The 14,314-nt window shown below is 28.2% G+C and overlaps 1 protein-coding gene across 3 annotated transcripts in view; it reads left to right on the forward strand.

Moving 5' to 3' along the window:
- LOC129962914 (putative sodium-dependent multivitamin transporter) overlaps window positions 1-11,190 on the forward strand; it is a 94,740-nt gene extending 83,550 nt beyond the window's left edge. For all 3 annotated transcript variants that reach the window (XM_056077070.1, XM_056076947.1, XM_056077002.1), the window contains exons 10-13: window positions 182-423; window positions 2,737-2,846; window positions 6,710-6,807; window positions 8,042-11,190. In XM_056077070.1, coding sequence (XP_055933045.1) covers window positions 182-423; window positions 2,737-2,846; window positions 6,710-6,807; window positions 8,042-8,116 — 525 coding nt within the window. In that variant the 3' untranslated portion in view covers window positions 8,117-11,190. The remainder of the gene's footprint in view (window positions 1-181; window positions 424-2,736; window positions 2,847-6,709; window positions 6,808-8,041) is intronic.
- Window positions 11,191-14,314: the final 3,124 nt, after the last annotated feature.

Genomic DNA, 14,314 nt, shown 5'->3' on the forward strand with positions numbered 1-14,314 from the left:
TGCTTTTGTATAATTATATTATACTTGTCCGTCTAATTAAATGTTTTAAAACTGGATGTGGAAATTTTAGAGGAAACCAGGGAAAATATTTTCATTTTCTGCTTAGAGTACTGTATTATTTGTCTTTTGTTTAGTGTATTTTCTAGTTAAAATGTATAAATATCTTGCTTCGCTTTATCAGGGTGTTGTAGTGGGCCTCTTGAGTGCCATCGCCATAGCTGCATGGATCAGTTTTGGAGCTTCAGCAAACGCTCCAGAACCCAAATTCTTACCTGTATCTCTGGAAGGCTGTCCTGCTAACTCATCGTTACCATTTGAAACATCATCCATTCTGAACGAAACCATGGCATCACCGCTTGTCAGTCCTATAGCTTCGATGCTTAATGAATCTATAACATCCTCATCCCCAGAAGCAACGTCTGAGTAAGTAAAAGCCATAGATTCTGTAAGTAAAATGTTGTTTAACCCTTTCTAGGTCCGTGGGAAGTATGCTTCCCACCAAATTTATCAATCTTTGTATGAAATTATGTAGGTTGGCATAAGTTCTGACAAATTTTTTTAGTAAGTCAGAAACTTAGATGCTTCAGTTCTTTATCTCAGACAAAATGATGTGTCTTGATTTGTTACTTAATTATTAATTAACCAAATTAACTAATTTATCAAATTAAATTTATCTAATAAGCTGAATGAATCCCTTTTCTTATTCTAATTTCAACCCTAAAAATATTTTAACATAATATGACTAGAAAAAAATAGCCCTTTAAAGGGTTAAACAACTTACCATGTATCTATAATATTTGTTTTGTCTGAAATCTAAATTAGTTTACTTGAATTAAAGAATTATTTAGAAGAATCAATTCGAAGTTCACCTTTTAATTATTTAAATTGAATTTTGAAATGAATCGTTTCAGAAACTTAGCAAAAGAAGAATAAAGCTATAGTTACTCATCGACAATTATATATAATACTCAAATAACTTTATATTTTATTAACAAATTAAAGTATAAAAGATTTTCTAATTTATTTGTGTCAAATGGCATATTTTATGTAATATCATTAAGAATGTTCGAAAGAATCAGTATAAAGAAGAATTGAACTGTTGATTGAATCATTTCTTAGCTGTTTATTTTAAGGTAGGTAATCTTTAAAAAATCGATTTTTTTTTGTGAAATTATGATTTTTTTCCAATATTCTTATTGTTTGAACGGATAAAATTCTTAATGTTTTAACAGATATTTATAAAAAAAACCATTAAAATTTTATTTTGTGATTGAATGATGATCATTATCATTATGATCCACTATCAAGAAGATCCATGTTTTCAGGAACCTTTCTTTAATGATCACATTTCACACAAAACACGAAGACAAGATATACACGCTCGCATCTCTTTAACAGAGCAGCATATCATCTCCTTATTTGCAATCGCAGTGCACCATAAGATGATTACCTAATCAGGCATTGATATCTATTACCCAAAAAAGAAGATCGAGTAATTGTTACAGTTTTTATTTTCGGGAAAGTTAAGTTAATTTTGATATTTGGATTTAAATACGTTTTAATGCTATTTTACATCTTTAGATGCTATTTTCTCAAATTCTGATATTTGATTGAATTTTATTATAAAAAACCTCATACATTAACATTTAATGTATATTTTTTGTTCAAATTTGGTATAGTAATTTCTCAATATGTATTGCAGTTCTTGAAGTACAGTATAAGTAATCTATTCATTTAGAAATATTTTATGATTGTTTTAGTTCTCCACATTGTGGAAAAAAATTGAAAATTCCGCGTTATTTATCAGTTGAACCCCCAATATTTAAAGAATGGATAGCAATACAGCTCATATTTAATTCAGGGAACTAGATAATATATTTCTTAAGCTACCTGAAAATTTTAAAACAAATCAGTTGATACACCTTCAAGCTTTGTTTCATACCACTTTTTAGCGAAAACAAGCCCTTTTTCCCAAATTTTGAAAAAAAGTTTTTGCCGCTTAACTTAATATTTTGGTTTCATAGATTGATTTTTTTCCCTTCAAATTTTTATGTACACTTTGTTATGTTCTCACATTCATTAAAGCTATTGCAATTAGTTTGATTTGCATTTTCTTTCATTCATTTGTCTAAAAGGAGATACAAGGAAATTAAATTTTCACCTCCACATATTCACACCTATTTAATTAAGAGTTTTTTCTTTCTTGGACATATTCCTCGTTTTCTGAAATATATAATATAATATAATATAATACAATATAGTGTGGTGTAGTATAATATAATGCAATAGGTAAATATTTTGATCAAGATATGGTCTTGTTTACTAGGAATAACAGTCAATGAAAATCTGCAGAAATTTTTTGACGTCTTGTCTTGACAACCATTGCAATAAGTAGTATTCCTAAAAGGAATCTATCTAAAATCAGATTCACTAAACAATGTATTATTTAAGGAAATTAATTTTTTAAAACAGAAAAAACTTTCCTTCCTAATTGCTACTATATTAAAGAATAAGACCACTTTAATTTAGAGATTGTCAGTTCAATATTGTATATATGAGTATTTTTATTACAATTAATTGGATACCATCAGAATTTTGTTATTATCTGCCACAATATCGACTTTTATTTATGCATCCCAGTCTCATTTTCGACTTCCTGATAATTCTGTACAAAAGCTGAAAAAAATGGTTACTTCAACAGTTCATATTTTATTTAGTTTTTGGTTTTGTTTCTAGGGGCTTTTTTCCATTGTACTCGCTGTCATTTATGTGGTTTGCACCCATAGGACTTTCAGTTGGCCTCATCGTGGGTTACGTCTGCAGTATTATGATAAATCTCATTTCAGGTAAGGGAAATATTCACCAAAACACTTCTTTCATAATTTTTTTATTTCAATTTATTTTAATTTTAATTTAATTAATTTTCTGAAAAAATAATGAGTGTTTGTCTTTAATCAGAATTTTACTATAAAATATAAAAAGTAACATTAATTAAGAATCTACTGCCGGCGTCCTGGCATAGGGGCAGCGCGTCTTCCCCGAGATCTGGGCGTCCTGGGTTCGAGTCCCGGTTCGGGCATTGTTTTTCTTCATCTGTTCTATCTCTGATATGTGTGAATGTGCCCCCTGCAAAAAGGGGTTGTGCAAGCGAAGGTGAGGCGTGAGTGGCTAAGTCGTCCTCCTGGCACTAGTCGGCGCTACTAAGAAACAAGAGACGGTCCCCCACCGGCTTAAATCACTGTCTTTGTAACAGCGGGTTTGTCCGTGGCAAGTGCCATAAGAAAAAACAACAACGGATTCTACTTGGGTTTCACTGCGAAAGGGGGATTCTATTATTCCATATCGATGATTATATTCCATATCAATATATATTGATATGGTATTATTGATATCAATATATATTGATTGTATATTACCAATTTCAATATTATTGATATCAATGTATATTGATTGTATATTACCAATTTCAATATTATTGGTATATATTGATTTGGAACGACAATTGTTTTTATCGTCATTCTGGTCCAATTATAATGAAATGAAATACATTAAAACAACCTGTATAAAATCCGATGGTGTGAATTCTTGCTTAAAGTACACTAGCCAATAAACAATAGTCAATTTAACTTTGCAATTCAGAAAGGAAAATTGACTAGGAAAGAATTTAAAAAGGATAACCAGAAGGAGTTTTCTCCCCGAAGCGTTTTTGCACACTCTCTAATAAGGTTTTATCCTCTTTCCTCCGCATAAAATCGCGATCCTTGGTTAAGGATTTGAATACCTTATAAGGATTTGAATAACTTTGATAAACAATAATTACGAAATATAGGTTTTTGGCGTGAATCTAGTATTTTATTGAATCTGTTGTGAGAATATGTGTTTTAGATGTCTTGTTGCCAACCGATTGTCCCAAACTTTGACACAAAACTACAGTTGTACTCGAATTTCATTGATTTAATCATTGAATTTATGAGTTATTGCCTTCATATGCGTGAGAAACTACATAACGATATGTGATCATCTATTTGACGGGAATTGGTCCAAAATTTGATAAGTATTTAAATCTTAGATTCTGAATCTATGCACCAAATTTTATCTCTCTGGCTTCTTGTATTTTATTGTTATTAATTTCATTTGCACTTGACCAAATAAATAGATTAATAATAATATTTCGCTGAAAAGTTCAGAGAAATGTACTAATTTAATCTTAATTCCAGATACCAAATTTCAGCTGTCTAGGTTCAAAACATTTTTGAGTTGTTGTGTTCGGAGATTGACAGACATAATGTCAAAAATGAGACTTTTTAGACTCTCGGAAGTTTGAAATGTGGATATTCGTGAAATTCTCGAGCTCAAATTTTTTTACTATTACAATATTTATTCCATATTTTGTATAATGGAAATAAATAAAGTTCATGATGTGACAGTACTTTGTATAATGGAAAGTAAAAAATTTCATGATATGACAATACAGATTAAGGTAAAATGCAATTAGATGCACCAAGCAATTGCATTTGATATGCAATCATATATTCATGTAAGATAAATCCATTCAAGAATTACATTTAATAATTCTTAGATATTTAATTCATTCTTAAATATTTTAGGACAGACAACAATGTATTATTTGTGTTGGTAAACATTTGATATTCCTGATCTTTTACAAAATAATATTTGTAATATTATTATATACTAGCCGCCTTTGGCGACCAGCCGGTTCGCCAATCTTAATGTTCGTTAAAATTTTAATAATTAAATATTTTATGCAATTTCTACTTAATAGCTTCTTCATCAAAATACTTTAAAACTTCAAATTTTGACTATCATATAATTCATTCATAATATTATAAAGGCCTTCAGTCATAACGTAATATGTATCTCTCTCATTTTCTGTTAGCACCCGTAGAATTTATGCTTTAAATTAAAGTGGAAAGAATTTATCTTCAATTAATATAATAATATTTTTTACTGAAACAAAGCATTTTTTTATAATCTGATTACTGAAAATAGAGTCACTCAGCGTTTAAACTTTATGGGCACTAAAGAATATCTTTTTAAATTTATGTAATATCTCAAGAGTTGGTCAACAAAATTTTCTTAGATTCATTATGAGCAGATCGATTTATTAACAATGTTTAAATTTAAATGCATCAAACACTAAGAAAATAAAACGAATGGTTTAAAATAAACGGTTGAAAACGGTAGAATTTATGCTTTAAATTAAAGTGGAAAGAATTTATCTTCAATTAATATAATAATATTTTTTACTGAAACAAAGCATTTTTTTATAATCTGATTACTGAAAATAGAGTCACTCAGTGTTTAAACTTTATGGGAACTAATGAATATCTTTTTTAATTTATGTAATATCTCAAGAGTTGGTCAACAAAATTTTCTTAGATTCATCATGAGCAGATCGATTCATTAACAATGTTTACTTTTAAATGCATCAAACACTAAGAAAATGAAACGAATCGTTTAAAATAAACGGTTTAAAACAGGTTTTAAAAAAACTACTTAAAAAACGATGCACTTAAAACTATAAGCATATACAAAAAATATATAACTAACATAAATACATTTTAATTACAAAAACATGCAACGAACCTAAAAAAAATTTAAATCCAGTCCGCATTCGTTGATAATAATTCGTCAACACAATGCGGAATTTAGAACACAAAGCGCATGCGTGAATTTTCAACGCCAGTTACGTAACGCAAATACGTGATTTTTTTTCTACGCCAGTTGGGGTAACGCTATGCGGATTAGAAATTTTTAATTTCCTTTATTCTGTTTTATTTTAATTCAAAAGTACTTCAGAATGAATCTGAAGGATCGATTCATTAACAATGTTTAAATTTAAATGCATCAAACACTAAGAAAATAAAACGAATCATTTAAAATAAACGGTTGAAAACAGGTTTTAAAAAAACTACTTAAAAAACGATGTACTTAAAACTATAAGCATAAACAAAAATATATAATTAACATAAATACAATTTACTTACAAAAGCATGCAACTAACCCAAAAATAATTTAAATCATCCATTGATAACGTTGTCATGGCAACAATCAGAACAAAATGCGCATGCGTGAATTTTCTTCGCCGGTTACGTAACGCAAATACGTGATTTTTTCTACGCCAGTTGAGGTAACGCTATGCGGATTAGAAATTTTTAATTTCCTTTATTCTGTTTTATTTTAATTCAAAAGTACTTCAGAATGAATCTGAAAGATTGATTCATTAACAATGTTTAATTTTAAATGCATCAAACATTAAGAAAATAAACAGAACCGATTGAAATAATCCGCCGAAAAATTTTAACCCTAGCCTCATTACTGTTGGGAGAAAAAAAAACTGAAGCCTTTCTCGTTTGGCGCTGGGGATAATGGAAGATTTTTTTGGCGGAAAAGTTGGCGGTGGGGAAAATGGAAGATTTTTTTGGCGGGAAAGTTAGTTTTTAATTAATAATTAAAATTCTAATTAAAAATTCGAAAAAAGAAACCCAAGGTGCACATTCCCAACCTCCAAGGTATACATGTACCAAATTTGGTAGCTGTATGTCAAACGGTCTGGCCTGTAGAGCGCCAACACACACACACACACATTGAGCTTTATTATAAGTATAGATATAGATAAATAAGTTATATGCTATAAAAATATATATAACTTGTTATTGTGATCCATTTTGAATTTTATATATTACAGGAGAAACACCATACGTGCCAGAAGAGTTGCTTAGTCCATTAGCTAGATTCTTCACAAATAGGAAGAAAGATAATGGAGAAAAAGCAATGAAAATAACGGTAAATATTTTTAAATTGTGATTTTTTCCCTACAAAATTGATCTCCTTTTTTTCTACTCTTTCTTTCCGAGTCCGGATATTAAAATCCAGTAAAATCAATGTATCCGTTTAACAGAAAAACCTTTTTATTTATATATTTCTTAAATATATACATGATTTTTGTTCTGCCATTGTATTTTTAATTTATTCTTTTTGCAATAAACTGTCTATATTCGTATACAGAAAATATATATTCGGGTTTATTTAGGTTTGATGTACCTAATAATTACAATTAAAATAAATCTTAACTGCATTTCCAATTCTTTAATTTTATATGTATCTTTAATTCTACTTTAACTCATCTTCTTCGTGTATTCATAATGTAAATACAATATACAAGCACATTAATGCATAGAGAAGCTTTATCAGACTTTACTAAATCGATAATTAAGAACTAAAACTTTGGCATCACCATAAATCGGAGATGGGGAGGAGGAATTAACTTAGGAGAGAATAGAGTAGAGCGAGGCTTCAGAAATTTTCCTTCCTTCAGAAATAACTAATGAATTCCTTTAAATAACTAATAAACTTCCTATTGCATGAGAATAATTTCTAATTATAGTCCAAATATCAAGGGATTTATATATGCTTTGAAACTTATTTGATGAAAAATTTCTGGTATTAAGTTTTAATTTGTTATATTTTTTTCAAGCTCTTAATGCTCCTATATACAGTAGACTCTCGATTATCCGAGGGCGGGTTATCCGCGCCTGCCGCACTAAGTTTTTTTTTTTTTTTTTTTTGCTTCCAAGCAAAGAGAAATTGCTTCCACAGCAAGAAGCACACACAAATGACTGATTTCTTCAAAAAGGTGTAGTTTTACAGTTATGCTTTTGTAATTACATAATACATTACAGGATTAAAATAGTACATATGTATTAATTTTTCTGTGTATCCTTGACGCCTCTCGTACGTATAAAGAACTTTTCTGTTTTCATTAACAAAATGCATTTTAGGTTAGTTTTGAGTGATATACTAAAATATTAAGCTTTAGTTAAACATTTCCTGCTGTTTATTTTACGTTTTATTGTACATAATACGATTTTTCAAAGTTGGAATGACTGTTTTCTCTTTTGCTATACCCGGTTTTAGCTTTTTTCGGATTATCCGCGATTTTTGTTATCCGCGGCGGCCGCGCCACCCAATTCCGCGGATAATCGGGAGTGTACTAATAGTTAGTGTTTATATATTGCAGAGTCCAGTGGAACTTCAGAATGTGAACATCAAGACGACAAATGGCGTCACATCTAAAGAAAAAGAAAGATTTTGACATGCTTCATTGTATTTTTAGAAACTGATTGCATTTTCTGTACTTAATGCATTTGCATTTTGTACTTGCATTTTCTGTACTTAATCTGCATCTGAATAATCATTAGGCATAACAAATTCATTTCATTGTGCGAAGACATTTCATCTCACTAAATTGTTTTGGAAAATAAAATCTTTATTTTTTTGAAATCCTTTCAGTTTAAAAAATAGTATTGTATTGTAATGAAAGGACTTTGTGAAGAGGGACATCTGAGGCTTATTTAAATTTACTTGTTTGCTGATTTACAAATGTGTCGGGAGTATATTATGGAATACGATGCTTTTTGAAGCACATTAAAACCTATTTATTGGCTAACATATATTCTAGTTATTTTTAATACATTTGTTTTTTGTAATAATAAAAAGATTTATAACATGGAGCCAGCTATATATAAGATCTTTAAAATTTCTTATTAATATAATAAATCGTTGGTAGGCTTAGTATAATTTGCGTTTTTAACTTCTTCCTATTGAATGCTTTTACTTTTTTGAATCGATAAATTTTCTGATTTATTAAATTGGATTTAATTAGACATGTTGCAGCTTCGAAACTGTGCTTTATTTGTAAAATTTTTACGAGTTCCTCAACTTCTGAGCCGTAACCATGCATAATTGCACAACATATCATGATAAATTGCTTCCTGATTCTTGAATTACAAGAAACCACATATCTTGTACTCATTTTTTTTGTTGAAGATGCTTTATTAAATTTGGGAGAAATTCTTCTATTTATAGATTTTAAGAATATTTAAGTAAGTTTTGACATATTTGGATAACGTTTGATTTACTGAACTAACTAATGTATTTTTAATTCTTATTATGAGTTTTTCATTAAAACATTGACTGAAAATTTGTCTGTGTTTTTTATAAACGTATATGAGAATTGCATCGGATCCAGTTGATTAGAAATGTAATGAAATTTTAATTTCTGGCATACCCTCTTACCCATGTTACTTTATTGAATTTTCCAATTAAATAATCATAACTTGGAAAATTGTTCTGAAAAATATAAAACAGATATGTGTTGCAAGTAAAATAAACAAATTCTGAAAAGACTATATGGTAACTGACTTTATTGATCAGCTAAATTATGTTGTAAAATGAAAAGTATATTATTGATCTTTGCAACAAAAATTAGGGATTATCGGAATGTTGCAACATTAACCACTTCAGACGTGTGAACCAGTTTTCAAGTATAATCGCATAGTGAGGGAAACTGGCACCAGAGACATAATATGATTTTTTAGCCTTTTTGTTATCATCAATCGTTTATGAAGTACAAATGGACAAGGGGCAAAATGTCTCGTCTCTGTATAGCTCTTATATGCTCTGGCGACCCACCCTTCTGAATGCCCGATGAAAAAGAATTCAATCATTGAATAAGAAAGGAGTTAAGGAAAGAGGATAAGTGCGGAGTTTTGCGAGCGACAACTGCTGCGAGATGAAAAAAATGTGAAATGATAATTTAGTATTTTATGTGTTTGTATATATTGTGCTGTGTTGTATCTTTTTTCTAAGTGTGTAAAATAAAAAAAAATGACGTAAAAAACGTCATTCCTATTATCCAATCATAGTCCACTTATTAGAAAATATGCGATAAATAAACGAACTCTTTAGGATATTTTTTTTTAAAAGTGTTATAAAGCACAACTATTTGGTTTCCATAGCCTTCTTTAAAATCGTAGTCTGGGATATCTATATTTTTGACTCCTTGCCTTCCAGCCTCAAAGTCACTGGTCAATGCTTTTGGATATATAGGATAAATTGTTTGAAAAATATATCTTAAATGCAAAGTGGTTGTAAAATAATTTTCTCCATTTGGAAGCATATGAAGATGATACTAATAAACGAAATGAAGTCAGATCATATATGTAGATTGTAGACGGCATGGAGAACGAATTTTTCACAAAAGTGCTATTAATCCCTAAGAAAAATATGGAGAAGTAATTATCAGTATACAGAAGAGATAACAATTCCAAGGTTTAAAGATTATTTCCTGTGATTTTATACTTTATATCATTAAATTTTATACATATTTTTTATCACTTGATCATTAATGAAATTTAGCATTAACGCATTTTCTTGAAATTCATAGTAATTATTGATGTATTTTCAATTTTGACAATGCAAAGAGGCTTATAGTTGCAGACTTGATATTAATATTAGCTGAGGCACTCAGTTCTCTTTGTCTTCCGCAGTGAATGTATAAAATTTTATTTCATTCTGTTCATTAGTTTCAGCTGACGATGCCTTCAAACAAGGAGATTTATTTCATAATCACCCTGTAGTAAAATACTGATGAAATAAATGCAATGCTGTAAAAGATTTTATCTTGAGTTGTAAAAATAAAATTATAAGGCACTTGAAAACTTAAGTGAAATGAAAAAAATAATTTATATTCAAGAAATAAAGTAGCACTAGACGTTAAGATAACAATGTAAAAATAAAGCGCAGGCATAAAATGAAAATATTGATAATGTATAAGTTTTCAGTAAAAGCACAGATTTGTATTTTGGATAAAATGATATTTTAGAAATCCCATTTCAGGTTTTCCCTTAAAACGTTTTAGGGTTAAATAACTCAAAATCTAAATCTAAATAAAAATAATAAATATGCTTATATTTGAGTTACTTTTTAAAGAGAATTTAAATACGCAATTTAAAATTTACATAATCCTGAATATTTAATGGTGTATTTCTATTTTCTTCGTCTGTTGACGAAATTATTAAAAATAGGGATATTAGGGAAAAAAATAAGTAGCATTAATTTTATTTTTAAAATTTTTATGAAATATTTATCCAGTATTTTTCTGATTCTTTCTCTCTCTCTCCATATATATGTATAAATTTTTTGAGATTTTGCTTTTGTGTGAACAATTCATGTGTGACAATATCTAAGATGTTAGTGATGTATATTATATATTATTTATATTGCTCTCTTATATAGGCTGTTTATAAGAGTTTGCTTTCATTCGTGTGAACAATCAAAATAATAAATTTAGGTAATGAAATTGCATGATATATTTTTTTGTTTAATTAGCTGTTGGTAGTTATTGTTTCTGTTTTATATATTTTAATGATGTTTATAATAAAGTTTTTATATTTTATTAAGTCTAATTTTTATTAGCTATATAAAACATTTTTTTTCATATTTACAAAATCAGTTCATAGTTCCAGATCTAAGAAAAAAATGACAATTGAAACACACACACACACACACACACACACACACACACACACACACACACACACACACACACACACACACACACACACACACACACATATATATATATTGGACTAGAAAAATTTGCACTAGTTTGAAATTGACTCTGTTTTCTCTGTCTCCTATATTTGCAGCTACTTATTCTAATTTAGAATTTAAGAAAGAACCATGTCAGCTCAAAATTGTATGCTATATGTTTACTATATGTTTTATGTTTACTATACTATATGTTTCGAAAATAAAAATATTATTAGTATCATATAAAAAATAATCGTTATATAAAACTGAAAAATATTTCACTTATTACCGAAATGTATGCTTTGCATTAATTTTGAGGAATCAGACAATATAATCATATTACTGTTTAAAATATAGTATAATTAGAAGATAGAGGTAATATACTGCCAAGGGTAGTTAGTTCAATATATGAATTTGTTTTAGGGTTTATTTAAAGTAAACAAACAAACAAAAAAAACCCATAATACTTTTTGTTTTTTTGTAATTGGACAATCATGTCATGCAAATTGTAAAGCTACAGTTCTAGAGGAATTTTTTGATAAACACAATGAAATACTTTTTAGTTCTTTCAAATTTGAAAAATAATAACTAAATATCAGTATGTATAATGGGGTAAAAAACAACAACCGTCGACCACTCTTGAAGCATCAAAAATAATTTTTGACTTTCTGATATATTTTTAATAACTAAAATGTTTACAATTTTTTTAATTAATTAAAAATTATTGGTTTTTCAATGAATCAAAAAAATAAAAAAAAAACATGAGAAATTTTAAAAAATTACACTATTGATAAGAAATATCATTATAGGTTTTGCTACCATAGTTTTTTTAATTATTAATCAGAGATAATAAATGTTATACGAACATTTCCTTATATTGAAGACACTAAACCAATATAGGTAAGGTTTTCAACAGTTTTTGAAAGCCCAAGTGATTCGGTTTGAAAGTATTTTTCTTTTAATTATGATTATTCTTTTAATTATATTAAACAGATGTGCAACCTTACTCAGTCTAAAATATACATTTCTTTACCATTTTTTCTAACAATAATATAAGTTGTAACTTCTTTTGTTACATATTAAATATAAATGATAATGTCATGGATGTTGCCTGACAAGATATTTCACTCAGAAAAAGAATTCTCTGTTTGCAGCGCCATCTGTTGATTCATTTCAAAAATAAAACCTTCCTTCCAGAAATTAAATTTTAATTTCTTCCTTTGTCTCACTTGGTTTCATAGAAAGTATTTGTTTGGATAGAAATTTATTGTGATCATCTAAAATATTTTTACAATATTTTAAATGTTCCCTTTTAATTTCAGTTATATCATAAAAAAATCGATATGTTTTTTTAGACAAACTAAAATTTAATTTTGTTATAAAAAAATAATATACGGCATGGTCGTAAAAGGTAGCTGAATAATTATTTAGAGGCCTATGAATATTTAGAGATACCTTAGCTTTAAATAGAGATGCATAATCCATGATTGAGAGATGCATAATCCATGATTTTTTTAATAACGAATAATTTTGCTATTGTTATTTTTAAATATTTGTTCCAAATATCTGTTATTACAATCATATTATTAATTAAAAATTATTACTTAATATTAAATATAAAATTTATTAATTGTAATTAATACTTAATTTACTAATCTAAGTAACGAGTGATTGAATTAATTTATCTATTTCACTTACTTCTTAAATTTGATTTTTTTTCAAAACTATTTATTTAATTTCTTTATTGAAATAAACCATTTTCTGAAAATGGAATTAAATATATATGTCATTTCTTTAAATTGTTTACTTTAGTTCTATATTCTACCAATAGATGGCGCCAGCAGTAAACGGAATATATGCAAAGTCAAGTCACAAGCAATTAAAAAGGATTTGTATGGAATAGTACATCATCAAATGCGAATATCGGAAAGTCAAGGTTACTCTCATGAAGTGGAGCGGCGACTTCACACTTTCTAGTGAAGTCACTGCTCCGATAAATTTCAGTGATATGCAGTTCAATGATACGATAATTCCAATAACCGGTCCGTTCACTTTTCAATCCATTCACACATTTCTTCTTTTCTGTTTTGTTCAAGAGCTTCCATTGGACAGATCGTATCGATTGTTACTTTCCAGTGAAGTCACCGCTCCGGTAAATTGCAGTGATATCGCATCGATTGTTACTTTCTATCTTGATCCCAAACATGTAATCAAAATATCACCAGTAAGATCGTATCAAGGATTTGAATCACACCCCTCTTTAAAAAGTATTGATCGCTAGTATTTGTGACTTTTGATATTGGTTAAGTAATAACCGCTGGTAAAATATTCGTCATCCCTAGGTTTAAATAAGATTGTTATCGATAGAATTCTGAAATCACAATTAATTATCATTTCTTTATGGAGAATTTTTTGTAAAATAATAATAAAAGAAAAATAAAATAAAATAAGGAAAAACAAAAAGAAAAAAAATCTGTCAATTGTTTAGATTTGTAAGATATCTGAATTCCCTAAAAGGCTATTAAAAACTGATAAAAACAGCCTGAAATTTTCATTTTTTTATACAAAAAGCTTTTTTGAACGCATATTTTATTTTAGATATTTAATTTAATTTGGGGATTAGATTTGCTTCGATATGCTTTAAAATATTCACGAATCCTTTGAAAATTATATTTATTTGTACATTTGAGAACGAAGCAAAAGCAAAAGTGAAATGTCCAGCAAAACAATATTAAACTACAGAAAAAAATTGAGCTTCCAAATATTAACAAAATATAAAATAAATGAATTAATTAATATAAAAATTAAATAAAAAGTCTTTCATTTGAAAATCTTTCCTTTTATAAATTGTCCAAATTCAACGGGACTGGTTTTGTCGTATCTTTCGCGCATACTCCCTAATAAAGATGTCATCTCT

The sequence above is a fragment of the Argiope bruennichi genome, chromosome 1 (genome assembly GCF_947563725.1).
Source record: "Argiope bruennichi chromosome 1, qqArgBrue1.1, whole genome shotgun sequence".
NCBI lineage: Eukaryota > Metazoa > Arthropoda > Arachnida > Araneae > Araneidae > Argiope > Argiope bruennichi.